The sequence below is a fragment of the Chroicocephalus ridibundus genome, chromosome 11 (genome assembly GCF_963924245.1).
Source record: "Chroicocephalus ridibundus chromosome 11, bChrRid1.1, whole genome shotgun sequence".
Classification (NCBI taxonomy): domain Eukaryota; kingdom Metazoa; phylum Chordata; class Aves; order Charadriiformes; family Laridae; genus Chroicocephalus; species Chroicocephalus ridibundus.
This window is the reverse complement of record NC_086294.1, coordinates 15,147,129-15,174,668: the sequence shown is the minus strand read 5'-3', so window position 1 is coordinate 15,174,668 and position 27,540 is coordinate 15,147,129. Positions and strand designations below refer to the sequence as shown.

At 38.5% G+C, this 27,540-nt stretch overlaps 1 protein-coding gene across 3 annotated transcripts; it reads right to left on the bottom strand.

The window, feature by feature from the left end:
• Nucleotides 1-1,975: 1,975 nt before the first annotated feature.
• Nucleotides 1,976-27,479, bottom strand: DDX46 (DEAD-box helicase 46). Of its 3 annotated transcripts, none has more exons than XM_063349021.1 (24): nt 27,350-27,479; nt 24,668-24,856; nt 22,621-22,761; nt 20,601-20,718; nt 19,529-19,694; nt 19,088-19,239; nt 18,647-18,760; nt 17,341-17,506; nt 16,851-16,971; nt 16,317-16,492; nt 15,754-15,875; nt 14,864-14,942; nt 12,962-13,044; nt 12,060-12,224; nt 11,535-11,697; nt 10,527-10,720; nt 9,824-9,961; nt 9,020-9,169; nt 8,162-8,359; nt 7,348-7,566; nt 5,802-5,946; nt 5,047-5,120; nt 4,181-4,259; nt 1,976-2,151 (listed from the first exon to the last, which is right to left on the bottom strand). In XM_063349021.1, the coding sequence occupies exons 1-23, from the start codon at nt 27,364-27,366 to the stop codon at nt 4,212-4,214; spliced, it is 3,138 nt and encodes a 1,045-aa protein (XP_063205091.1). In that variant the 5' UTR covers nt 27,367-27,479; the 3' UTR covers nt 1,976-2,151; nt 4,181-4,211. The 3 variants fall into 3 exon arrangements, with proteins under 3 accessions (XP_063205091.1, XP_063205090.1, XP_063205089.1); XM_063349020.1 differs by lacking the exon at nt 1,976-2,151 and adding an exon at nt 2,291-3,350; XM_063349019.1 differs by lacking the exon at nt 1,976-2,151 and having other exon boundaries at nt 2,291-4,259.
• Between the last annotated feature and the right edge of the window lie 61 nt (nt 27,480-27,540).

The following is a 27,540-nucleotide window of genomic DNA, read 5'->3' as shown; positions in this document are numbered from 1 at the left end:
AATCATATGCTTACTCCACAGTAGGTTATTAATTTCTTAGCTCACTAGAACTACTTAGTTCCAAGATACTAATTAATTTACCTCTGCTTATTCTGGTCTGCTTGACAATTTTGTATCTCTCAGTTTGATTAAAGAAAAATATTTAAATCTGTTTCAGATGAGAAGTCTCAGAGAAGCAATGTTTGGGTGGCAATCACTCAGACTAATGGTCATTTATTTAAAAACAATTGTTTCCACTGTCGCTAAAACCATGAAAACAAATCTTCCTGCCTAACCTTGTATAAACATTTTACAAAATGTACATTTTGGGACAAATTTGAGTCCAGCTGTGCGCCTTTTATCTTTACATTTTTAGGTTGCTCTCCGCCTCCACTCCCCCCATACAGCCACAGTTAGCTGGAAGCCAGAATTTCTTCTGCAAATGCCCCAGCTCTAAGAACACAAACTTGTTTAAGCCGAGACCATATTTGGAAGAGATCTGGGTCAAGAAAAATAATCAAAGGAAAGAGCATTCCTGGAGCGTCACGTGAGGAGACCAGAACGCGCAGACGGGGCCCGGCGCACAGGCTCGGGTACAGCGAGGGGCTGCGCACGACCTTCAGGCGAAACTTGCTGTGAGTCAGCTCGTGGCACCGGCTGGTTTTACACCAACCTGTGCTCCAAGAAGAAACTCGTCAGCCTATTTAAGGGCATTCAGGCAAATTTAGAAAAGGCTTTCTTAATAGAGGTCTTCAGCAAAGGCTTTCTTAATAGAAGTGTTCAGCAACACACCATCCGTCGTATGTGTCCATGGCAGAAAATTAAAAACTAATTCTGGGAAGCTACAGAGGCTCCGTTCTCACAGATACACGTACCTGCCTCTCTAACCCTGCCACTAGTTTCGCTGAAGTAACAGACATCTCTTACAAATGTAAACATGTCTGAAGGACTGAAATACCAAAGTGCATTCTCTCTTTCCCTGAGACTCTGGCATTCTTTTACTTATTATTTTAGGAAGACCCCAAATCCAGCGTTTAGTCTTTGTTTTACATGGGACTATTACAATTGCAGAATTTTAGTAAAGCTTTGCTTAAATAGCTTTATTTTTTTGTCTTCCACTTGGAAGACTTGAGTGAGTAAAGCTTCTACAGATAGCGCTTTGAGCCTCAGAATCTTTTGTTCAATTAGCAGCCAAATGCACTTTGAATAAACTGCAATGCATTAACTGTACAAGTAAAATCTCAAGCAGCCAGGATGGGCAGCTACAGAAACATGCCATGCTGTGATCTACCTGACTACATTTTGGTTACAACTTCTACAGCATAAAGACTAACATGTAAATTAGGTCTTAAGCTACCTATTTAACGAACCAAGGGTGGCAGTGATGTGCAATACAGTTAGGGTAGTATAAAATTCTGAACCATGATTGCACACATTTTTCATCTTGCTGTGAAGTACTTTTTTCCCCACCCAGAACATTGGATTTAGTCCTCATCTCCTGTTTTCCTGGCTAGGACACAGAGCAAAAACCTCTGCCTGTTTGCCCACTCCTGTACATACAGGGAGTAGCTTGATGTGCTGATACGAACCCGCTGGGGCCAGGACCTCAGAGCATCACCTCTCACCACCCCCACTGCATGATGACAACACTGCAGTACTGCGAAATGCAAGCAAAAACTCGCTCGTGACCCAGTATCAAATACTTATATCACTTATCCACCCAGAATACCGCTCTTTGCTCTAGCACTGAAAGCATAAGGCAACCTAGAAAGCTGGTAGCATATCATCTTGAGCGGATAACAGCACAAGCTCTGCTTATGTACATAAAAAAAAAAAAAAAAAGGGAAAGGAAAAAGAAAAAAAGAAATAGAGCACCCCTGTGCTCTTCCAACTACTGGTGACAAGAATCTGTGCAGGGCAGATTCCCTGGAAAGCAGCCAAACTATGGTGTTTACAAAGATCTTGTCTATATCCATGGACACACTTGGAAAGCACTAAATATAACATTTTTCATTACTTAATTGTGTCTTCTCCGAACTTCTACTCTCATCTTGTTTCCACTCTTTTTTCCTTGTGTATTTGTTAATTTGAGTTTCTTCTCCTGTTTTCACGTGCCCAGACTCCTTCACTGCAACCTTCTGAACTGCGCCTGAGTTGCATCTCACTGCATTTCTAGCAGAAAAACACAAGGACTAGTTACTGTACACATCACCCTGCTCCAAAAAGTACAAAGTTAACTGCCACAGTAAAAAACGCAAAAGCAACGTAAGTGCAGAAAACAGATGAGCTATTCAGAAAGACAGTTTCTGAAAAATATACATTGAAATTATTTTTATTTTTGCTGGAATTTAAAAAACATAGGAATATTGACATTGCATTTAAAAACCCCAGGAAGTTAAAGATTATACATTGTTGCATCTCTGAAATCCAACAGTGCAAAGCTGGAAATCACAAAAATGTCTCCATCATGCCTTTTTTAGGAGATACCAATATATATACGAACATTTTGAAACAAGATTTTTAAAGAAGTGTCAGACTGTCCAAACTTGAAAGTGCTCTTCATTAAATACACCAAAATCTGCCACTCTGCTGGGGGGGACACTGTCAAAAGTTAGACAATTCAACAAACAAGTTGTATGAAATACATCAAAACCCAGTTCTTAACAGAAGGAAACCTGAATTATTTAAAGGGAGCCAAAGGGCTTTAGTTTGAGATTTCTGTTTTAAATTTTGAGAAGGGTTATTGTGTGTGCTGCTCCTCTTTGTTCTACTCAATGTATTAATATTGGCAAGTATTGTTGGTCTTATCCTAAACGTATACTATTAAGTTGGTATAATCATTACTTTCCTTTCCTGTATTGCAAATAAGGTACACTGACATTAGAGTAACAGACAGTTGTATGCGAACAGACACAGTCATTTAAATTACCTGAAATTGAGAAACACAAGTTGTGAATTTATACAGCCATGATGCAGGTTGTATGATTTGTCTTCACCAGGGTTAAAGCAGTATATACACAGCTGTTTTAAAATGACACATTTCTTCTCGATGTGTCAGGTAAGAAAAGCTTTCTACAAAAGTCCTTTTGAAAGTCATCATCTTGAAAGTCTCGCAGCGGCTAGAATGAGACGATTCAAATTGCTACCGCTCAGGCTCCAGATAAGTAGACAGCAAAGTTAAATGCTTAAGAGTAGTAAGTGTCCATCGTGAGTACTAATGGTTATGGGGATGAGACCTCAAAAAGAAAGGTCTTGCCTGTCCCAGTAGCTTATTGACTGCAATGATAGTCAATATTTGTGGGATTCACTCATAAATATCATTATTCATTTTTACTTAAAGCCATGTCCTAACAGTAACAAAGACGACAACCCTGGGGGAAAAAAATCACATTAAATGTATATATAAGAACACTATAAAAAAGTGACAGTCGTATTTCATTACAAAAGAAGTTTCTCTTTTTTTTCTGAGAGTTTCTTTTTAAACTAAACAGGCTTTCATTCTTATGTCAGAGAATGAGGAAAAAAAAATCAAATCCTAAAATTCTGATGTTTAGAAAAAAACCAGGAAAACTATTTTCATTCTACAAAACATTTCAGTTTACAAAAACCCCGAAGAGTTATTCTATTACCTGGATGATAAAGACAAAATGAGACATGAAAAGCATAAGATCTTAAAACCAGACCTCAAGTATTTCTGGATAAAATTCTCTACTCTGATCACCGCAAGACTCTCTGACCTTAGGGGGACATTTGTACAGGGAATGAAGTGTGTGGAACCAGCCAGAGAGATGCTACGGATCAGGAGAAAATCCTGCCTTTATTTGGGTTTTATCATTTTTCCAGTATGAACTGATACGGTGTGAACCATCCCCACAATGTGAAGTGGGTACATTCTAACAATTTCCAACACAAATCCCAACATTGTTTAATTTACTTAACAGTATAGTCTGTCAGGAAAATTAAAATGTTTTATTTTATATTCTTTATGACAAAAAGTATATAAACTGCACTTTTAAATGAAATCATGCTCTGCCAAAACTGGTCTGCTTTAAGACTGATAACTGTAGTGGAGAGAATTAAGATGTTTCAGCAAGTATCAATTTTCTGTTAAAAAATGTCCGCAAGACAAAATAAAAAATTCTTAATTTACAATAAGCAGTGTAAACAGCAAAAACAACAGAAGCCACAAAGTTTCACGCACCAGCCACTGGCAGACAGATAACTCCAAAAACTCATAGAACTTTGTATCTTCCTTTGTTGGTTGGTTGGTATGAATTTTGCTGCAAATAAACGAGAGAATAATCACAGTTAAAAGTGAAAATGCATAAATGAATTGTAATAAGAGCCCCACTAATAATAAATCCAGATTACATGTGAATAAGCAGTTCCTTAGCAATCTCCTTCCTTTGGAAAACGTTTTTATGGGGAGGTCAACAATTTTGTAAAAGAAATGTAACTACCAATAATGGCTCAGCAGGGCAGGACCACTGGAATCGACTGCTGATTTGAAAGGCTACTTAAGCGAAAAAGCCAAAAAAAGACACCGGCAAGTCTTACGTAGTATCACTGGAAGTTATTCTAGAGAAAGCTGAGGCTTCTTCAACCAGAGAACTCAAAATAGTATTTCTCAAGACAATATCTTAATTTGAAAACAGAGTATGTTGAACACAGCTGATTATCAGCTGGGTATGCTGTAGAGCTACGGCAAAACAAATCTCTCAACACATATGAAATATTAAAATGAGGGGAATAATTCTTCTCCCCCCTGCCTGATGGTGCTGAAATTAGGAAATGTATTTGGGCCTAACTCTTTAAGGGGTCTTCAGTCAAAAAGCTCTGTTAATGCGTTATCTCCATCTGCTGGCTGGCTAACAGCCGTATGTCTGCCCGACTGAACACAGTAATATATTTTCTAGGCTGTTCACAATGAAACAGTGTTTTGGAGATCTATAGGCTCCAGTCCCTAATATTAATAAAAACATACGCCAGTGTCAACATTTGTAGAAATCAATTTCATAAAGCATAAATTAAGGCACTTTCCCTCTGCATTCTAGATATTCCACTCACCAATCTGATGAGCTCCTCTTTTATAAGTCGTGTGATTTCTGCCTTTGCTTTCTGTACAGCCAGTTCATTGGCACCTGAAGACAAAAAAACATTACCATCTTCAACACTTTCTATATGTCAAGCCTACAGAACAAACACTGCTGGCCATTTCCAGAAACACTGCAAAACTTGCTGAATTTCCTAACTATTTACTGAAGAAAACTCTAGTATTGTACAGACTGCCACAGTTATCCTGTTTTCGGTTGTAAGAAAGATAATGAAAACAGACAGTCATAAGTGACGGTATTCAGAAATATCTGAAACTAGAGGTTTCTTTAAGGAAAATTCAACTTAATCATAATGAGATTTGCAAAGTTTTTGTAGTAGTTGATGTAATTCCTTATACCTTTAACAGCTAAAACCCACAATTCCATTTTCTTCCTTATTTCACACTGGCACAGACATCTTTGTGCTTATTCTGATTATTTTTTTTTCTTTTTTCCTTTTTCTGTCTCCACTAAACTGACTCCACACGTTTGCTGCCGTTCTGTGGCAGGTCAGTCTTCTCAGGAGCAGCATCTCTGTGATTCCCATTGATCATCTGACAAAGTGTATTAAGATAAACGACTGTTTCTTTAGTAATTATACTAATTTGCAAAGTAACTACAGTGGGTCTGTAACTGAGCACCCAGACACTGCGACTATAGAGAATCCATGACTAATTACAAAACTAGAGTCATATCTTTCATTGAAACATTTCTAAAAAGAATACGTACTTTCTATAGCCAAATAAATCTTTCGTTCTCCTTCCTTGGGTTCTTTGCCTGGAGGGAAGTAAGTTCCTCTGATTGTAATAGCAGCTTCAGAATATTCACTGATTCTCTGCAGTGCTTCTTTGGAGGTAACTTTCCATCTGGCAGTCTACAAGGAAAGGGATAAGGGGAGGATCAACAATGAGAACGGCATCACACAAAATCGCAATCCAAAGGTTAGTTGACATTTTAGACAAAGAACATGAAGACTGCACTGTGAAAATCAGTCACGGCGCTCTGCTTTAAAAATGCAGATTGAAATTCTAGCCAGTTATTTTTTATACAAGTATATTTTTAAAAAATCTGCCTCTTGTGTCAGCAAGATAAAAAGTATGGAAGAAGGAGAAAAGAGAAAGGATGCATAGTACTATTGAAGCAAGAAGGCTAAAGATCTCCTGTTTTGCTACACTGAAAGTTTAAAACTTGTAATTTTCTAAAGCAGCACTCAAATATTTTATTTAGCACTTTTTGTACAGGAATAGACTTCAAGAGCAAACATATACTGTTAACAGCTGCAAGTACTTCCCTTTAAGAAAATAAATGCTATTTATTTCTACTCAGTTCATTGGTTAAAGACAAAAATAAGTAAACCTTAAAACCTCCATAAATAAATCCTAAGGAATAAACACTGCTGGTTGTTTTTCAGAACCCTGTACAAATTGTCCCAAATCTCTACAATATCCTCAAAAGTACTTTATTATGATAAATGCATCCCATTAATTTAGACAATGAAATTACTAGAAAGTATCTAGTAGATTGTTGTAAGTTACTTGTAGATGGAGACAGTATTTTTGTCGTGGTGAGCTCTGGCGTTCAAAGTTAGAGGACTCAAGACAAGACTGGAGAAGCTCACGCTGCCTTGGTGTGAAGGCAAAGCTTTGTACCTAGCAAGTGCATTCGTAAAGAGCTAGAAGGATCCTTAGCAAAATTATAAAATCTGGAACAGGTTCTACGAATGAGAAACCACTTAGGATAAGAATTAAGGATTTCTAAGAGGGAAGGGTAATGAACGAATAAAACAACAACTTGATAAAATAAGGTGAACCTGGGGAGAGCCTCAAAGACAAATACAAGGAATTTGTGCTTGATATTGTGGAATATAAACCGTCAGAATAACAGATGACGTAGACTACAGCAGCAATATTCTGAATGGCAAAAATACGCAGGTAATAAAAAAAGCAAAGAGCGTTATCAGTCACACTAGTATGGCCTTTGAAATAAAATGCCAGACAGTGTCAAAGATTTGGATATGAAAGAAGTCAGTGGCAGAGGGTGAAAAGATTTTGTATGATAAGGAATATTTGCTTTTCTGATATTCTCTGGACTATGTCCAAAGCACTGCGTATCTGTAAGCTGAGAAGTAATCACAGATAATGTAGTAACTTCCATCAGGTATGATAACAAATAGAGACAAAAATATTTTATTGGTATAATCGTAGTCTAAGCTATGAAGATAGCCTTTGTTAAATAACGGTCATATACACTGGATTATAGCAAAATGGTTACTTGCCTGTGGGAAGTCATTGATCTCCAATTCTTCTTCATATCTCTTAAAGGATTCATTTTGTCCTCCATCTTGTTTCTCTTCCTCCTGCTTCTCTATGGGTACATAATTGAGCTTAGCATTGATTTTTTCAGCCAGCTGCTCTGCAATGGTCTTGGCAGATACAGTAGGTGCTTGAATTGTGCCTCCTCTCAGGATAGCATTTGTAGCCTGCTGCATCACATCCTGTAAAAAAAAAACCAAACAGGTCCGTGTTGAGAATAAGGTAGCCAAAAGAAGTCCTATAGAAACCAACATGGGTTTTGTTAAAGCTTTCTCTGTAATATAATCGTCCACTTAACACATACATTCTCCAAACTTCTCTTTCCTTCCTCTCAATAACTTCACACCTACATAGAAAAGATCTTATTGGTCTGTTGTATTCAGCTCAAAATACCTTTGGACATCCAGACCACATTAACCTAAACCTAAATGGACTGTATATCACATGCTGAAGCAGACAAAGATGTCCTCCAACTCTGCTAAAACTGACAGAACCTAATTGTGTAATTTTACCCATAATGAAGTAACTCTTTGACAGGGCGGACAAAGCATTTCCAGTTCTGTATTAAATCTTATTATCATATTAGCTCAATTACAAATCCTACAACTTCTAACCGAATTAGCCCAGCACAAATGAACTACATAATGCAGTATGTTATTATTAGTGTGCAGAAACACTAAATAAAATGGCAGCCACAGAACAAAGAACTGAACAGTCTTTGGGGGAGGGGGGGGAAGACAAGAAAAAGAAAAAAAATTGCTCTGTAAAGAGCCTGACCTTAAAGTGGAAGGGCACCAATACTTGTGCTTCTGCTCCAAGATTCTTTTGGGCATTGATTCTCAAAGCCAATCTTTTCGCAATTTCCAATTTTTCTGCGTTTCCAGCTGATGGTGTAGGAGCATTTGATGTTCCCGGTGCTGCCATGTCTTTTACTCTTTTCTTTGAGTTGAACATGCTTTCAATTTGTTCATCGATCTAAAGAAAATAACAATTATTGGATCACTGCATTTACCATTAGATAACCTTATCATCCTAAAGAGAGAAAACACTAAGGTGCATTTTTAGTTTACATGCTTTTAAAGAAATAAATCTTGTATAGATGGCAGAGGCCTGCCCAGAACTACGACTCCACAAAGGGAACAGATGACCTAATAACCAGGAAAAAGTTTCAACACAGTGTTTACTTCCAAGGTCACGAAAAGGAGTCTAACAAACATTAAGAAAGGAATCTAATAAGGATTTAGAAATAGAAAAGACGACTAAGAATTTCTTTAAAACATTTTAAGTAAAAAAAAGTTTGCAATTGAGGGCAACCGTTCTATTTAACTTAAGCAAGATTAGTATTACAAAGAAGAGAATTTCTGTATCATTTACGTAACTACATATATTAAGTATAAAATACCAGTAAGTCAGAAAAACTTTCAAGACCTTCACAGATCTTCATCTTCATAGCTACGTATTTTTTGTATCGAAGAATACAACAGATCTACTCATGGAATTTAACTAAGGCAGTAGCGCAGGACATGAACTAACAAAAATCCATGCATTCTGCAACATGTTAGGTAACCTACTGGGGAAAAAACCAAATACATTAGAAATTCTTAAGCAACTTAAATCTTATTTTCAGGTGCTTACATCAACAGCTGTATCTTCATCATCTGAATCTTGCAAGCCAAGAGCTGCTTTTTGTAGCTTCTTTCTTTCGTTAGCCAAAGCCTGTTCTGTTTCATCAAATTTAAAACCTTTGCCAGAGAATCCACTGCTTTTCTTAATCAACTTCCCCTCCTGAAAAAAAAACATGCAGAAGTTTAAAATCCCAGTTCCAAGAGTCACAAGATAACAGAATTATACCAATAATTTTGAAGTTATTTATTTGAAATGAACAAATCCTAGCACATTTAGAAAGCTCTTCAAATTTAAAAACTGTCTTTTACAATGAAATGCAATTAAAAAAGCTACGTTAATTCAGCAGATAGAAACACTACACTACTAGGATTTTCTGTACGTATACATTTTCAATGCTTTTCAAATGCAGTAAAAAAAAAAAACCTCCAGTTTTTATATTGGAAAAACTCTGAAGTCACTATTCTCAGCATGAGCAAAATCCTGTGATGGTGAGAGCTCTAGAAATAACAACACAAATTCTGTGAAAGAACTTAATTACCTTTTATGCGAACTTTGATAAAAGCCAAAGTGCCCTTATACAGTAGGCATTTCTCTATGACATACCAGATGACAATATTTAAATCCTCAAGAACAGCCTTGTAAATGACATTCAAGATCCCAACCCTGAAAACACTTACACACTTACCTAAGCACACATATGTGTTCTCAAGGAAGTCAGGGAGGTGACTCATGTATGTACACTGTACAGCTGGACCCACGTGCACAGACATTAAACCCAGACCAAAGCCCTCCACAGAAGAAAGAATTACTCACAGCCTTCTGTTGGTCTTTGAAGTCAGCCCAGAGCTTCTCCAAATCAGTAGGAATTGGATTCCCAGACAATTCCAAAGCCTTAATGATATCACCAGCATACCGTGCCTGGTCCTCCGTAATGAATGTGTACGCATACCCCTGGTCAAAATTAATTTAAAAGATAATAAAGAAAAATCTCTAAAGGCACTTTATCTCTAAATTTATTGAAGCACCCTTGTGCTGTTGTTCTGGTCAATAAAAGTAACCATGATATTAATGCATAAACTTTTTTTAGCAGGATTGTAGAACGAATAACGTGATTTCCCAGGAAGCTGATACAGAGGTAATCAACCACAGATGGCAGAAACTGAAGTCTTTCTTTTCAATCTTGTCATAGTTAAAAGTTTGGAAAATAAAATCTTATAAATTTAGTAGGGCACATTTCCAACAGTGAAAAACACACAACTTTTCAGCCACAAATGGGATTTAAAAGAACATTCATACATCAGAAGAACATGTAACTTCCAACTTTCACAGTGCTAAAATTCAGAGTACATTTTACACGACTCCTCAAAAACCGTAGATGCACTCTAAAGGAAAATCCTCTTCCCACCAATAACGTAAACTACTCCCTCTGCAGCTATTCCTTGGGAACACCTTGATCAAGCAATAAATAAGGAAAAATTTTCAGTAATAACCAAATGAGGCAATTAATTATACATACTTTATTGCCAGCTCGTCCAGTTCGGCCTGCTCGGTGCACATAATCTTCATAATGGTTGGGACAGCTATAATTGACCACCAGCATCAATTGTTTTACATCCAAGCCCCTTGCTGCTACAGATGTGGCCACCAGAAGTTTGCAAATTCCATTCTTGAAATCATTAATTATGCTGTCCCTATCATACTGATCAATACCTGCAAGAAAGCAGACAAAGCAGTTAACTATAAAGCTCTGCTTTGAGCCAAAAGAATTTGTACACAGGTCAAAACATCCTCCAACTTCAAATAACCGAAAGCCTAAGCAAATAAAATTACAATACATTATCTAGAATAATAAATCTCTTAGGCTATTATCCATAATAACAAAACTTTTAGTTTTTCCACTACAAAAAGATGTTTTCCCGTACCAAGATCCTCAAAAGTTTCTTTAATATGATTTTCTATTTGACTTCTTATATTCAATTGAGACCTCATCTGGAGGCTTTGTCTGTTCTCAAAAGGCAAGAGAAATCTCAGAATATTTCTCCCTCTTCCATAGTTGCACTAAATGAACGTTGTTTTTTTACTTATTAGTTACTGTGATTTAAAAGCATTATATAGAGAAAGTCCTAAAACATTCCAGGATGGACCATATTCTAAAGAGATTTCCTCCTCTTGCTACTAAAGTACTTCTGTTAGATTACTACTTGATGGCAGAAAAGTGAAACAACAGCTGCTGTTATTGTGGAATCTCAAATAAAAATATCATATAATACTCCCCTAATGGCATTCACTACTCTACAATAGCAAGTAGTTAGTAATATTCCCTGAGAGGTGTTAACTCTCAGTCACAACCCTGTTGCACAGAGACATGATTCGGCATCTGATGACATCTCACAGGGAACAATAAAGAGTGATTACGGAAAACTATCATGTCTATTTCAAATTAAGAGACAAATATCTTCTGCAATTATAAAGCAAAACCCGCTTATGAAGAAATAATAATTGGTACTATACAGGAACAGATTACCTCCATGAAGAGACAAGCAAGGATAAGAGGCTCTCATTAAATCTTTCAACAACCCATCAGCGTGTTCTTGTTTATCTACAAATATGATAACCGATCCTTTCTCCTGATAGTGTCCCAGTAGCTCCAGTAACTTCAGAAACTTGTTCTCCTCTTCTATGACAATCTGGAAAAAGAGATACAAAAGCAAAGTAGAAAGAGTATAAATTGTATCTTAAGTCATTAAACACATTCAGGGTGCATAAAAATAAAAATCAGGAACAGGAGATGACTTTTCCAGGCTGTTTCCATAGCTAGTGGCAAAACTGCTGTTCAGATCAGTGGTATAAAACCAAGTTAAAAAAAAAGTTATCACATTGCATTTGCAAATTAGGGAGTTAGTTTATGTTTAGTTCATGTTTGATAAGGTAACTAAACTTCTAAAAATAAAAGCTCTGTGGGTGTATTGGTTTATATTAAATATTGCCGGAAATAATCTTTTGCAAGCAAATGAGAAGGTAGGCAAGGGAGATGATGTGTGATACTCACAACGTGTTGCTCCACATCAGAACAGACAACACTTCTGCCTCCAACCTGCACTTCTATCGGTTTACTTAGGATTCTCCGAGCTAGTGCCTCCATAGCTCTGGGAAAAGTAGCAGAGAACATGACAGTCTGACGATCAGGCCTGACGTTGTCTACAATGCGCATAACCTGGTTTAAGAGAACATTCCCCGTTAATACCCACAAGCTGTAATTGAACCTCATGCACGTACAGAGCTGTCATCTTTAAAGTTAAGTGGTATCTGCACTACATAGACTACAAAACACTTCTTTACAGATTTCCTCTTGGGACCTAGGAGCTGGCATTGGAAGACAGGCAAAATTTGCTGGATTTGAAAGGAAGCTTGAGTGGCAATAAGCAACATGACAACAGCCCAGCAGAAATCTTGACACGCAGCAGAAACCCTACAGCTCAAGAGAGAAAATAAAGGAATTTTCCTAGTTTTGGAGGACAATATAGCCTGATGACAACTGAAAGAGTCGTGGATGTCCAAAGATGACCGCAAGTAATTTGTCACCAGCATTTCCAACATTTTGTTCCTGTCTCCTGCACGACATTGCCAGGAGACATCAAAGACTTCATAAGCAGGCTACAACTACTCATATGACACCTGCATCAAGGGACTGCACAGGGATACGGCATGGCCACAGGTATCCAAAACAAGTGTGTACGAAGAAAATATTATTTTAGAGAAAAATCTAAGCTATATAAAAATTTCTTGAAAACAAGCCCTGTGAAGATAACAGAAAAATTAGAGTCAGTTAAACTGTTCATATGCAGCACATCTTTTTGACACTCATTGGCCGTGTAATAATAACGTAGCATTGCAAAATATTTAAAGTGGAAAATAACATCTTGTGGCAATATCACTCATATCATTAATTACCTGAGGCTCAAAACCCATGTCAAACATTCTGTCTGCTTCGTCAAGTACAACATACGTGACTCTACGGAGATTTGTCACCCGACCTGTGAAAGGAGAGGAAAAAACACATGGGAAACAAAATCAAATGGAAATCTAGTTTCCCTCAGGAATAATTTTTTAAAAAAATGTTATATAGTCTCACTATCTTCTAAGTGACATTAATTATTTTTTTAAAAAATTCACTAAATGTGAATTTTAATGTTCTCATTTTAATCACATATACATTCTGGGAAACGTGTAAGTATGCACAAGGCCCTTTATTTTGTCAAACTCTTCTCTTGCATACCATCATAGGGCCAGAAGAACCTGTAAAATTCAGAAAACTGCCCTCGCCAAAACACATCATAAAACTAAGACTGAGATGAAGCAAGGAGCCACATCAGCCATTATCTGACAGCGCCACCTAGAAAAAAACATATTAGAGATTACAGCGCATGTGTGGAAGGCAAAGTCCAGTGCTAACTGTTGCAGCCTCAGAAAAACTCCTTTTATACATATAATCTGTAATGCTTCCTTGGAGCTAGAAATAACTATTTGAGGATAATCATACTAATTCTAGGTAACTGCTAGTAATATGCATAAAACAGAGTAAGCAGTCTTTTCAAAATGAATATATAAAGATGAAAACCTACCCAGTAACACTACTAAATTTAAAATTAAGAACCACCCCAAACTCTGGGACAGCTGGAAACAAAATAAGCAAGTTGTGTATCTGTGAACATTTTGAAATTATGATGGACAGGATAATTATCACCCTTCCCAAACAAATAGCTAAGAGAATCCCTTTCAGGGGAAGGATTTAACTCAAGGATGTAAAAACCATATTCTCAAACGCTATAAACATGTGAACACATTCAGTTCCAAACAACGGTGGAGTGACAGTGTGAAATGCTCTCAGAATGGAACAGATTTTTCACATTTTTTACAACTATCACTCAGACTTGTGCCTATCAAACTACAGTAGAATTCGGTCCTTTCAGCTTCAGCAAATTGTAGCCGAATCCTCAAATTATTTTTTAGAGATTTAGCGCTGCATTTTTTTTTTTAAGATATGGAATTCATACTTAAGGAACAAAATAAATATTTCTTAAAATCTACATATCTATTTAACATCTTAACACTTTCATCCCCAAATAATAACTTTGTAAAATTACTTGGGAACAGCATTAATGTACCTACCTTTGATGATTTAAGTCTTGGAAGCCCAGTTCTATATGTCTTGAAGGTACTTTTTCCACAGAAGTTAAATAATGTCAACAGTTTAGTAGAGGTTTTGATGTGGAATAATTTAATAATAAAACTTTATCTAATAAGCATGCAATGGTTACACTAGGACAAAACCTCTTAAAGCTGCAGTGGCTCAGTTTAATCAATCTGAATATTTGATGTAAGGTCAGTTCTTTTACTTTTGAACAGTTATTTAGGGAGGGCTTCTTAGTCTGTTGTGTTTTTTAAAACCAACAGATAAAGGCAGAGTCAGAGACCCTTAAGTAACAGTGGGTAACTGCTGAGCTATGCTAGCAATAATAAAAGATCAACAGGCAGACAAAATAAACAACTGTTACATATACCTTTATCTAAATGACTTGAAGTTAAAAAATTTGGACCAGCACATTTTAACAGTGATAAACATTCTCAGAAACTCTTCAAGAATGTAGTATTTCCTGTCCTCCCCCAAAAAGTCAAACCAATATGTGTTTAAACCTATTATTAGTGCTATATATTCTCAATAGCTAGACAGTGCAGCCTGAAGAGATATAAGAAAATTCCATAAGACCATTTATCAAAATACATGATCTTTTGAATTTGTTAGAATTACACAACAAATAAAAAATTCTCCATAGGAAAAGGTTTTCTACTCACCATTGTTAGCTGCTAACATGTCAATCATACGCCCAGGTGTGCAAACAATAATTTCAGCACCTCTTTTGAGTTCAGCTATCTGATTTTTAAAAATAGTAAAAAAAATATTAGAATGGGGGTTTTTTGGTTTTTTTTGTTTGTTTGTTTTTTTAAAAAACACAACATGTATCACCTTGCAAAAAAGAAAACAACGCACACTGTAATACAGCTGTTCTACTAATGTAAATCTATGTAAAGATTTTACTTGGCAATTTCTTTAAGTCTTTGGAAAACTTTGCTTTCCAAAAGAGTAACGTCTGACAAGCTAAGTTACTACCACTTGAAGCAGTTATAATGGTGATGTGACTTTTATACGGTTAAGGGCCTATAAGAAATGTTATATCAGGGACAACTGATACTAAATAAACCATGTTCCATCACAGAAATTCAAAGTCCTGTTGATTCCAGAAGCCAGGCAGGTGGGGAGGGCAGACTTGAAATTAATTTCTAAATGACTCTAACATGCAATATGTGATAATGCAATAAATCAAAGTTAACATTTTCTGGCTTTTGTTATCTTGAGGTGAACCCTCATAAAAATATAGCTCCTCAATAACATTCAAACTATCACATTCCACTAATAGCTTAATTACTGCCATTCTCAGTATATAGATAAAAAGAAACAGTCTGAAACTTTCAAGGACCATATTTGAGAATTTTCAAGAAGATCAGTACGTTTAAAGCTAAGTTACATGCAAATGCTTAAGCTTTTGCATTACTACCATTCATACAGCGAAAATCCATCACGAAGGCTTTATGGAAAAGAGAAGGAACTAAATTCACTGCAAAAGTGACATTAACTAACATTAAGTTCAAGAGTTATTTGACAATAAGCTATGTCTTTTGCGTACCTGTTCACTGATTCCTGTTCCTCCATAGACACACACAACTCGAAGTCCAAGTGTCTTTGAGAATTTCTTGCACTCCTTGGTAATCTGCAAAGCCAACTCACGAGTAGGTGTCATAATGACAGCTGAAAAGCAAAGCATTTTCATCATACATTGTAACATAAGAGACGTTGTTATTTATACAACAAAAATTCATCTTTGGTAATGATGTTTACAGCAATTTACTTATATGTATTTTTAAAAATGTAGTTTCATGAAAAAGAGAATTAAGACAGTATGAGAATGGAGTAGAAATCTGGTCAAAGTTTCAAATCAAGAGTAACATCTCCCTTCCAGATATATGGACATTCAAGTGCTCTTGAAACAACGTTAGACAGCACAGTGGTCCCAAACATCACTAAACAGCATGGTGATCATTAACTAAATTTTTAAAAGTCACTCATTAATGGACATTAGTAAGTAAGCATTCCCCCCTATAACCAAGAGAAGAACTGAAGACCCTTCTAAATCATATGCTTGAGGTTTTATTTATTTAAATAGCAATTTTGAAAATAAAAGCTTTGTACCTATGGGACCTTCTCCTTCTTCTAATGCTCTCTGATCCATAATGTGTCTGAACATGGGCAACAAAAATGCAATAGTTTTTCCGCTTCCTGTTTTAGCAATGCCAATCAAGTCACGTCCATTCATAATTGCTGGGATGGCCTGGGTTTGAATGGGAGTGGGCTTTTCATAGCCATGTCTTAAAGAGAGGAGAAAAAAGATATTACAAGAACAAAATCAGGTTTGACAGATGTGAATCACAGTGTCATGCTGGAAAAAATTTGCATATTCATATTTACATATATATATATATATCAGTGCCAATCAAAAACTACAGTATAAAAACAAGCAGCAAACACGTGATCAAATGGCAGAAGGACTAGTTTGTAACTATATTTCAATACCAAGTGATAAACACTCTGATGACGGTATACGTGACATCTACAAACATGGGCATGTTGCATTATACAATGAAGAAAAAGGTTTTTCTCATAAATATATGACTCAACACAGTGAACAAAATCAAGCCTGATATAGTTCATAAAGTGCTTGCTTACTTTTTGAGGGCAGTGAGAATCTTCATGGAAATACCACACTGTACCCAGGTTTTTATTGGTTTAGGGCAGCCTTTTCCCTTGACTGTAATTCCCTCCAACTCCAGCCTGTACACATTCACCTCTGAAATAGAGTTTGCATTACAACACAGTCAAACTTGACATTTCTCTACTACCTTGAACAAAATATTCCTGATGCGTCCCTGAATATGAGATACTAATTTTATCACCACTATAAAAACAGCTTTTAGCTTGTTACACATAAACACAGGAGGTAGATGGAAAGGACTCAGATAAATTTTTTCATCAAACCTCCCAGATATTTATATGAAGTTATCAATAGTAGTGATCTCAATAATTCAGTGTTTTTCTATATGAAGTTGCTCCAAATGCTTTTTATATTCCAAAAGAATTTGCTGTTTCTTTGCACATCAAAATCCATCACTCCTTTCTTTAATAGTACCCAAGGTATTCTGGTTGTGTTTGTCCTTACCTTCTTGAGTCATTTTAGCTAGTTCTGGTACTTCAACATAGAAGTTTTTCCTGAAAGGTTCATATTCTATCTTTCCATGATCCACTGGTTCTAGCAGCTTTCTCTGCTTGGTCTGATAGCCAGTCAGGGCAGTCTGAAGATCAACTTCCTCCTCTTCTGAGGAATACTGTATAGATTATAATTTGTGTGTAAATTAGTGTGAATGGTATTCTGAGAGGCTCTGGTTTTTCATTTCTAGAAAAACTTTACTCAGAAGCAACAGTTACTCCTTATCCTTTCAGACTAGATACTGAAAACCCACTCTCAGTTTGAGAGTCCCAACTATTCTTTGATCTATTTCTTTTATGTTTCTCCCAAACCTTAACTTTCCGTATCACCTTCTTGACTTTATGAGTATTAACTAGACCAACCTTGTAATCATTTAGAAATAATCACTGCCATACAATAGAAAGAGGAAAATACTAAGGCAAAAATCCCCACTACATTCAATAGACAGCATACCACTGATTTGCATCCCACTGCAGTCACAGTTCCAACGGAGAGGGCAGCTTAGAGTTATCTAACTGTACCACCTCTTCCTACTAAAACATATTTGTTATTTACTGGTTGAGGGTGCTGCCTACTAGAACACATGGCTTGGCATAGCATTTTGTAGCCCTAGGCAGAATCGAGCTCCTTTCTACTGTTCCCTTAACTGTAAAATGAAAACATCTACCTCATTTGTGCTAAAAGAGACGTCTCATTATGATTTATGAAGTCTTTTGAGATCCATAACTTACAGGTGTTTTGGAAATTAATATATTTATACTTACAAATAAATTCAGCAGAAATGTAACACACAAACTCCATTTTTTTTCAGATTAGATACACGTGACTGAACATGCAGACTGAGCAGCTGCACACATAAACACTATACTAGCTCATGGGTCATTCACACATGGGATCACCAGGAATGCCTGCCCAATTTCAGTAATGTGAACTGAACGCACGCTACATGTGACATACACCAGCCCAGTCACATTAATAACAATGACAAAGCCAGACAACCTGATGCACTCATTCAGTTCCCATCTGTATAACACTGCCTCTGAACAATAGAGCTGCGAAGGAGATTTCTGAAAAAAAACAGTACAAGTAACAAGAAGGTGCGCAAAACGATAAATCTTGTGAAGATGGTTCTGCAAATTAAACAACTAAATGTTTATCTCCTAGGAAATGGAAAAATCCCAGGACTATACTCATTCTCATGTCCCTTATAAGAAGCACATTGCCTTTTCATAGTAGAAATACAAGACACTTCCATTACCTCCATTGCATCTTGGTCGTTCTCCATGAGCTCCCCTTTCTTCTTTTCTGACTCTGCAGCTGCCTTTTTGGTTGTCACCACGGTTACTACTTTGGTAACAGTTGGTCCGGATTTCTACAAAGAGCAGTTAAGAAAAATTATTGCGCTATCATATAAAACAAAAAAAATGCTGCATAAAATATATAGAATATTTGTACTTCTGAATGCATTATACTGTTGGGTTTTTTTCCCCACTTACTTCAGCAAAATTTTATCAGAATAATGCTTGATAAAACAGCTTGATAAAAACAACAGGCAATAAAAGCTAAGGCAACCAGACATTAAGCACATCTAACTTCTTGCTTTTTTGCACCTTCCCTCCTTTTTTCCCAAAGCCATTTTGATATTAAAACAGAAAGCTATTTTTAAAAGACAAAGATAAGAAATTTTAAGTGATTTTACCTTTTCACTCCCACCTCCACCTTTCACACTTCTCATATTAAACTTCTTGACCTCTTCTTTTACTTCTTCCATATAAGCATCCAAAGGATCTAACTCTTCATCTTCAACCTCATTGCCTTCTTTTTCTCCTTCTGCAGTTTCCTCTTCATCATCTAATACAAGCAAGAAAGATGAGAATGAGACAGGGAAAGATAAAAGTGCTCACGTGTGTTATTAGTCTACCCAAATAATTACAGTCCAGTTTTATGACTATAAAATTTTTCATCATACAGATCTCTCCAGTTTGTTAATCTCAATTGTATCTCATTTGAAGCCATGACCAGATTTAAGCCTTTGTTATTCTATAGTTCACATTCTGAAGAGTAATTAAATGCTTTAATGTTATGAAAATATTATTAGGAACAAAAGTATTTTAACTGTTATATATAAAACGTTAAATACCATCATCATCTTCTAAACTCCATTTTTTCCCCTGTTTCATCTCTTCAATTTCTTTTTTCAGTTCTCCTATGTTTTCCATAGCCTTCTTGCGTTGTTCTTCCCTCCATTTCTCCACTCTTTCTTTTCGTTTTCTCATCTCTTCTTCTAGTTTGTTCTGATCAAAATTCTATGATAAAAACCAAGCAAATAGTGACAACTAATGGCCACTGGCTTTAGCCTATGCTTCTTCAAACAAACATAACTGTTGTGTGAGCGTGCCATGAAAGACTGGACATCCACAAACTTATCACAACAGAAGCAAATGAAAAATACTAACATCAACTATAACATTTTCAAATAAGAAATGCAGTTAACTATTTTATTTTTCATGATAGTAGCTGCCATATTATTTTTAAGATAATAGCAAATGAAACTTTCCTTTATTTACTAGAAAAAAATATTGTAGCTCACACCAGCAAGTTTCAACTCATTTTAGCCCTTAATCCATAAAAGACTAAAGAATAATCACATTACCCTGTACTTCCAGAAGTCCTTCTAGTACAAAAGCCTGTGACTGACTGATGCCTGGGGAGCTCTCACTGACCGTGCAGCCACTATCAACAACGGAGGGTTAGTAACAACGTGCTGTTTAGACCAGTTAGCTAAACTGCTAGTTTGGGAATTCTTCCTCTAGACACATCTTTTTATGTCACAGAACAAGGCAAAGTGAGCTTCCCTCTCCCTTTGTTCTTTGATTCCTGGCTGGGTCCAGAGGCCCCCCCCAAAAAAAAAAAAATTCAGCTCCTTTATTGATAACCAATATGTGAAAAATGAGCGATCCTTCACATTTGTCTGCGGTTTGCGGTGTAAGCAGTTCCAGATCTTGAATTGAGAAGAATATTTCTTACGTCAAGAACTGGGAGCATATCCCATGACAGGGGTCTGTGTTACTGAAGAGAATACTCTCTCATTCAGTGGGGACTTTTTCCAGCTCTAAGGACAGGTTTTATTTTGTTTATATAGTGATCTGTGGCTAACTTAATTCCTGGTTTAAGTTCTATCTTTTAAATTTATAAGCGTTAAAAGCTTCTACCTCAGTGGCCACAGTATTTGTGGTAGCATCTTTATCCTTCTCTTCTTCTTTGTCATCTTTGTCTTTTTTCTTTTCTTTGGAAACTTCAACACCTTCTGTCTTTTCTTTAGATCTTGATCTGAAAGGTAAGATCAAACGTTTCTTAGAACATTACAGCTTTTCTCAGGGGGAGGATACACATGAGCTGGATAGAGACAGAACTATCAACACCCTGTACAGGTTTATGTTTTCAAATACCTTACAAAGCACACTGCCTCCCAGAGAATCTTTCCATTTAATGGAAATATTCCCTTCAACTACCAGAAATGTAGAATCTATTGCAATCCACCAATTCACATCCTTTGGTTCTGGTCTTCTCATTTCTTTACAGAGGGAAGTTGCAAACTTCATTTCCAGAACACTTTCAATTGATACTCTAGTGCTTCTGCAGTTTATTTTACACCTCCTTGAAGACTGCAGTTAGGAAAGGGATACTAAAAATTTCCTGTTTGTTGAATTTCTAGAGAAAGGTAAAGTGATCTAGCATCTTGCCATGGAAGTGTGAACGTTCCCCTGGGCATACAGTACTGACTGAAAGACATAAACACACTTCTCCCTGGGAAAAGCTACTCATGTAACTCACATGTAACGTGCAGCCTTGCATTTAATACAAAACCCATTTATCACAGATTTTTATTATCCTTACTTGCTTCCACTTAAAAAAAAAAAAAAAACAAAGAAAAAAAATGCATCCAAACCAAACATGTTCTAACTCATGATAATAAATGTAAAATTGACTTTAGCCAATTAAATCTCATTAAGCCTTTTTTAATTGGGGTGCTCTAATACAAACTATATGCTTATTCCGAAGTATTTTGAGAGTCCAGCTTCTCACAATTTCTAGATTTGTCATCAACCTGCTTATTCTTTATACAGACTGCTGTATAAAGAATAGACTGCTGTGACAACTTACGAACTTCCCACTCATTTTACAGTATAACATGATTATATGCTGTTTGTAATTATATCTGAAAATTCCATTAAAATATATTTAAAAGAACCTGTATAAGTTTTTACACATTTCTAAAGTCAACATCTAAAAGAGTTCAAGGTTCATCTCTTTACTAAGTCTATTTACTAGACAGTTCATTCGACTGCAAACCCCTAAGACTAGTACTTGTCAAATCCGTATTGATAGCAGCACTAAGCACACTCACAGAATTAAACACACAGCAGAAAAACAAGTGGTGTCTTTACCAAAGCAAATTCTTGAGCTTCTCTGAAGTGTTACACTATATATTTTACTTTTGTGCACAAATATAATTTAAAAAAACAGATTCGAAACTTTATTGGCTTACATTCTTTAGACCACCTTTTGTGTAAAGAATGGAGGAAACATTGAGCTCAGGTACAATCAGTGGCACTTACAACAGTTTATAAATTCCTGTTCTAGATGTCACCACGACGCCATTTATAGATCCCCTGCTGCTATCCTAGTCACATTTTTCAAAAGCCCTGTGTGTTTCCAAAGAAATAACGTGCTTTATCTGAGAAAGAAAATGATACAGCCTATCACTGAGAACACTGCATTGGAGAAAATCTGGTAACTAAAACTTACTGTTCTCTAGTAACTTATAAGTTTAAAGAAAGCTATGCTTTAACATAATGCCTGTGCTAGAGTGCACCTGTACTTTATTAATTTGGGCATACATGCTGGGACACAAAACGTTACTTATTGATACTGGAACCTGAGACAACAATGAAGCACTACAAAACTTTCAGAATGAAGTTCAGTCTTAACTTTAAAGTGAACTGCTTTTTTTAGCTGCCACAACTTGGATCTTTTTCTTTTACAGAAACATTCTCACAACAAACTGCATTAGACACATTAAGCAATGGGAAAAGATCATAACAGAACACTGACATAATATCCTCCTTGTTCTACAAACCAAAGCTTTGCCTGATGATTCCCTCCATGCTACCAATAGGTTTATGGTATTTTGTCACTATGACATTGACTGTAATTAGAGAATGCAAATACCTGTTTTCTGTTTTCCTGTTCTTGCTTGGACTGGAGGATCGAGACCGTCTACCTCTACTTCTGCTTCTAGAGCGCCTCCTCTCTCGGCTCCGGGATCTTCTTCTTTCTCGGCTCCGTTCCCTTTCTCTACTTCTTGAACGTCTGCCACAGAACAAAATTGTATTTATTTAGCACATGATGACAGTATAATTTTAGCCTGCTACTGAGGAACAGGTTGTAAAGGAGGCAAGGGGGAAGGTCGGGAGAGAGGAAGACTTTCCCTTAGTTGAGGAGGACCGGGTCAGAGACCACTTGGCCAAGCTGGACATTCATAAATCCATGGGCCCTGACGGGATGCACCTGTGAGTGCTGAGAGAGCTGGCAGATGTTATCGCTAGACCGCTCTCCATTGTCTTTGCAAGGTCATGGGGAACAGGAGAGGTGCCTGAGGACTGGAGGAAGGCTGACATCACTCCAATCTTCAAAAAAGGCAAGAAGGAGGACCCAGGGAACTACAGGCCGGTTAGTCTCACCTCTGTCCCTGGGAAGGTAATGGAGCGACTCATTCTGGATGTCGTCTCCAAACATGTAGAGGAACAGGAAGTTATTGGAAGTGGTCAGCATGGATTTACCAAGGGCAAATCATGCCTGACCAATCTGATAGCTTTCTATGATGTTATAACGGGTTGGCTGGATGAGGGGAGAGCCGTAGATGTCATCTACCTTGACCTTAGCAAGGCTTTTGACACTGTCTCCCATAACATCCTCATTAGGAAGCTGAGGAAGTATGGGCTAGATGAGGTGACAGTGAGGTGGATCGAGAGCTGGCTGAGTGACAGAACCCAGAGGGTTGTGATCAGCGGCACAGAGTCCAGTTGGAGGCCTGTAACCAGTGGTGTCCCTCAGGGGTCAATACTTGGACCAATTTTGTTCAATATATTCATTAATGACCTAGATGAGGGGACAGAGTGTATCCTCAGCAAGTCTGCTGATGATACCAAGCTGGGAGGGGTGGCCGACACTCCAGAGGGCCGTGCTGCCATCCAGCGTGACCTGGACAGGCTGGAGAGCTGGGCAGAGAAGAACCTAATGAGGTTCAACAAAAGCAAGTGTAGGGTCCTGCACCTGGGAAGGAAGAATGCCAAACACCAGTATATGTTAGGGGCGGACATGCTGGGAAGCAGCTCTGAGGAGAAGGACCTGGGGGTCCTGGTAGACAGCAAATTATCCATGAGCCAGCAGTGTGCCCTTGTCGCCAAGAAGGCCAATGGCATCCTGGGCTCATAGGGAAGACTGTGGCCAGTAGGTCGAGGGAGGTCATTCTCCCCCTCTACTCTGCACTAGTGAGGCCACAACTGGAGTACTGTGTCCAGTTTTGGGCTCCCCAGTTCAAGAGGGACAGGGAACTACTGGAGCGAGTCCAGCATAGGGCAACCAAGATGATTATGGGACTGGAGCACCTCCCTTATGAGGAAAGGCTGAAAGAGCTGGGACTCTTTAGCCTGGAGAAGAGAAGGTTGAGGGGGGACCTGATTAATGTTTACAAGTATCTAAAGGGTGGGTTTAAGGAGGACGGAGCCAGGCTCTTTTCAGTGGTTCCCAGTGACAGGACAAGGGGCAATGGGCACAAGCTAGAACATAGGAAGTTCCGTTCAAATACATGGAAAAACTTCTTTACAGTGAGGGTGACAGAGCACTGGAACAGGCTGCCCAGGGAGGTTGTGAAGTCCCCTTCTCTGGAGATTTTCAAGACCCGCCTGGATGCAGCCCTGAGGGATGTGCTTTAGGCAACCCTGCTCTAGCAGGGGAGTTGGACTAGATGATCTCTAGAGGTCCCTTCCAACTCTGAAGATTCCGTGATTCCGTAAAAGGAATCCAACAATCATCAAGATCACTAAGAGCTTACAAAGTCCAGCACCAGCAGGTAGAAACCATTTAATAAGCAAAAACGTTAAGGATAGTAAAATCTATCACAAACAACAGCAAAGTAACTAATTACAGTGGAAGAACATCAATATTCAGATATCAGGCATTTTTATCTACTTTGATTGGAATTGATAAATCATACCTTTGACGCTTTCTGTCACGCGATCGAGACCTTCTCTTGTCCCTACTGCGTGACCTCTCACGTCTACGTTCTCGATCTCTACTTCTAGAGCGTCTGTCTTCTCCACGTTTTCCTCTTTTGTCAGATGGAGAACGACTTCTGGAACGGCTACCAGAGCGTCCACGTGACGCAGAGCGCTTTCGATAATGCCTGCATCGTAAATTCACAAAAAAAGATGAACATGAGCGTAAGAACAATTTACAGTTACAGGATATTTGTTATATTTAGGTGGACAGGCCAAAAAGAATTATCTTAAATTTTTGGACTTTTCAAATTTCTAAACTTTTGTTATCATCTTGCCAAACTGATTAATATATGCATACTCCTAACAACACTGAAATTAGAGGGATTACTTGGTCATATTTTTGTTTTGGTTTTCAGGTACTACTATAAGTACATCATGTGAACACTAGAACATCAAGAACAATTTCCTTTTTAGAAATCCACCCATTTCCATTATACATAGGAAAAGACAAAGACTCTCTGAAACTATCTCAAAATCAAACAAATAAAATTGTTCTTTGTTGATTTTTATACAATATATAACTTTTATTCAGGTAAGCTAGGTAAATGATACCTCTGCTCAATGGAAAAGCTGTAAAACTGCAATTAAAGAAACATAAAACCCTGAGGATATGTGACACAGCGACAGCCAATGCCTTTATGATGCTGACATCAAAAGAAATTCTGTAACACCATTGAACATCACAACAGATGCTTTAAAAAGTTAGCAAGGCTTGAGGGGGTGTGCATGATGGAGATAGGAGTCTCCTTTTCTCCCCTCATTAATGCTCTCTTATCCCAACCACACTGTGGGAGAGAGAAGGGCTAGGAATTCTCTAGGACACTCTTCAGATGAGAGTACAAGTCACAGAGGGACTTGACTACGACCATCTCCTCTTCCTCCAATTCCTGATTTTCAGTCACCCCGCCAGAATAATTCCCTCGTTCACCCTCCTGTAGCCCAGGACCCCCAGACGCTTTCTCCTGACGAGCCTAGCAGCCAGGCTTGGGAAGCAGGAAGAAGCAGAGAAGACAAGACCAGAAGCCCCCCACGTCCTTCTTTCCCTTCCGTCATTGCCAGGCAGGGTTGTATTACAACAGTATAGGCACTAAAAATAACATAGTTTATTTCAGCACTTCGGTATACTCAGGTACCATGTACATTTGGAATCAGTACAGTAGCAGCATGATATCCATATACAGCCCATCAGCAGTATAACTGAATGCAAAGAACATCTGTCAGCTTTAGATATCTCCAATTCCTTTCCCATTTCTGTCACAAAATGCCACAGGATCTGTTCCATAATTCCCCCCTTTTCTAAACTTCGCATTTTAGAAAACTAAAATTTTTATTTTTTTAGGTTTTTTTCTATGGTGTACAATAAAGCTAAGTATATGATTTCAGGCTTCAAAAGCCCTAGCCTGATGAATGTTTATTTACATCAACTCCAACATGTCCAGCCCACCACACCCGGCATGCACTCCCACCCTCTTACCTTTTCTTCACTTCTAAAACTTTTTGCAGGTATTAAAATAGATAATTAACATGAGTTTAAACCCACTTTTAACATTATTTTTAGCCCAAACAGACAAAACTTGTCATTATCAGAAGAAAAGCTGTGCTGTGATAAGCAAGGGAGTCCTGCTGGCTTGAGTGCCAGCTGTTTGGCGTTCAGTTCCCAGATTTTACAGCTGGAGTCCCTAACGGTGTCCTGCTGGCAACAACTGCTGCCCCAGCTAGTCTGAAACTAATTTAGGCACAACCGTGGGAGAACCCTGCTTTTCACCGAATCACTAATTTGAACTCAAGGCAGTTGTTAAAATTTCAACTCATCTGCCTCTCTCGGTATAGATCTCAGTTACGGATCTAGGTAACTGTTACAGGGTAGGGATAACTGCACGCGAGGACTACTGTGTCACGGTTCTAGTATCAAAATCTGATGGTTATATTAAACTAGGAGACAGAGACACGTGCAAATTAAGGAGCTGGTTTAAAGCCTGCAAAGTCTCGTCAGCTCCAAACCACCTGGCAGCACGGCTCCACCTGAGCCAAAGTACACGCTGACATTACTGCCGAGTCGGTTCCACCTGATCAGGGTGTTTATATCAGCTACAGGAGGACAAAAGATATGCGATCCTGCACAAACTTAGAAAGATACAAACAAAAAAAAAACTAATCCAGAAGAAAAAAAACAACAAACAATCAAACAACAAAAATCAAAGGCTAGCCAGATAATTATGTCATTGCGATTATTTCAAAACAAGCCAGCCGAGGCCCGGTGGGCTCGGAGCGGCTCAGGGGGTCGCGCCCGTCGGCCCCGGCCCCTCAGACCCAACACCAGGCACCGCAGCCGGGCCCGGACGCTCCTCGGGGCCCGGCAGCTCCCCGGGGGAGCGCGGACCCTCCTCGGACGGGCCCCTAAAGCCCGTCCCGGAGCCCCGAGCCACGTAGCCCTGCCTTCAGAGCCAGTCCCTCGCTCCGGCGCCGCGCCTGGCCCCGGGGCCTGCCGTGCGGCCCTCAGCGTACCCGCCGCCGCCGCCCTTTGTTCCCCCCACACGCAGCCACCCGCACCGCGCCGCAACCCGAGGCAGCAGCGAGCCCCGGCCGAACGGCAGCGGCGGCGCCTGGGCTGCCCTCACCTGGACTCCCGGCCCATGGCGGCAGCAGCGCGGGGCCCTACGCTAGACGGCGGCGGCCATTCCGCGCCTCAGCGCCCGGGACGACGAGAGGCGCGGCGGGAAGCTGCGCCCCCCCGCCACTTCCTGCCCGCCGCCCGCCGCAGCGCCCCCTGGCGGCCGGAGGGTGCAGCAGCGGAACGGGCGGGAACCTG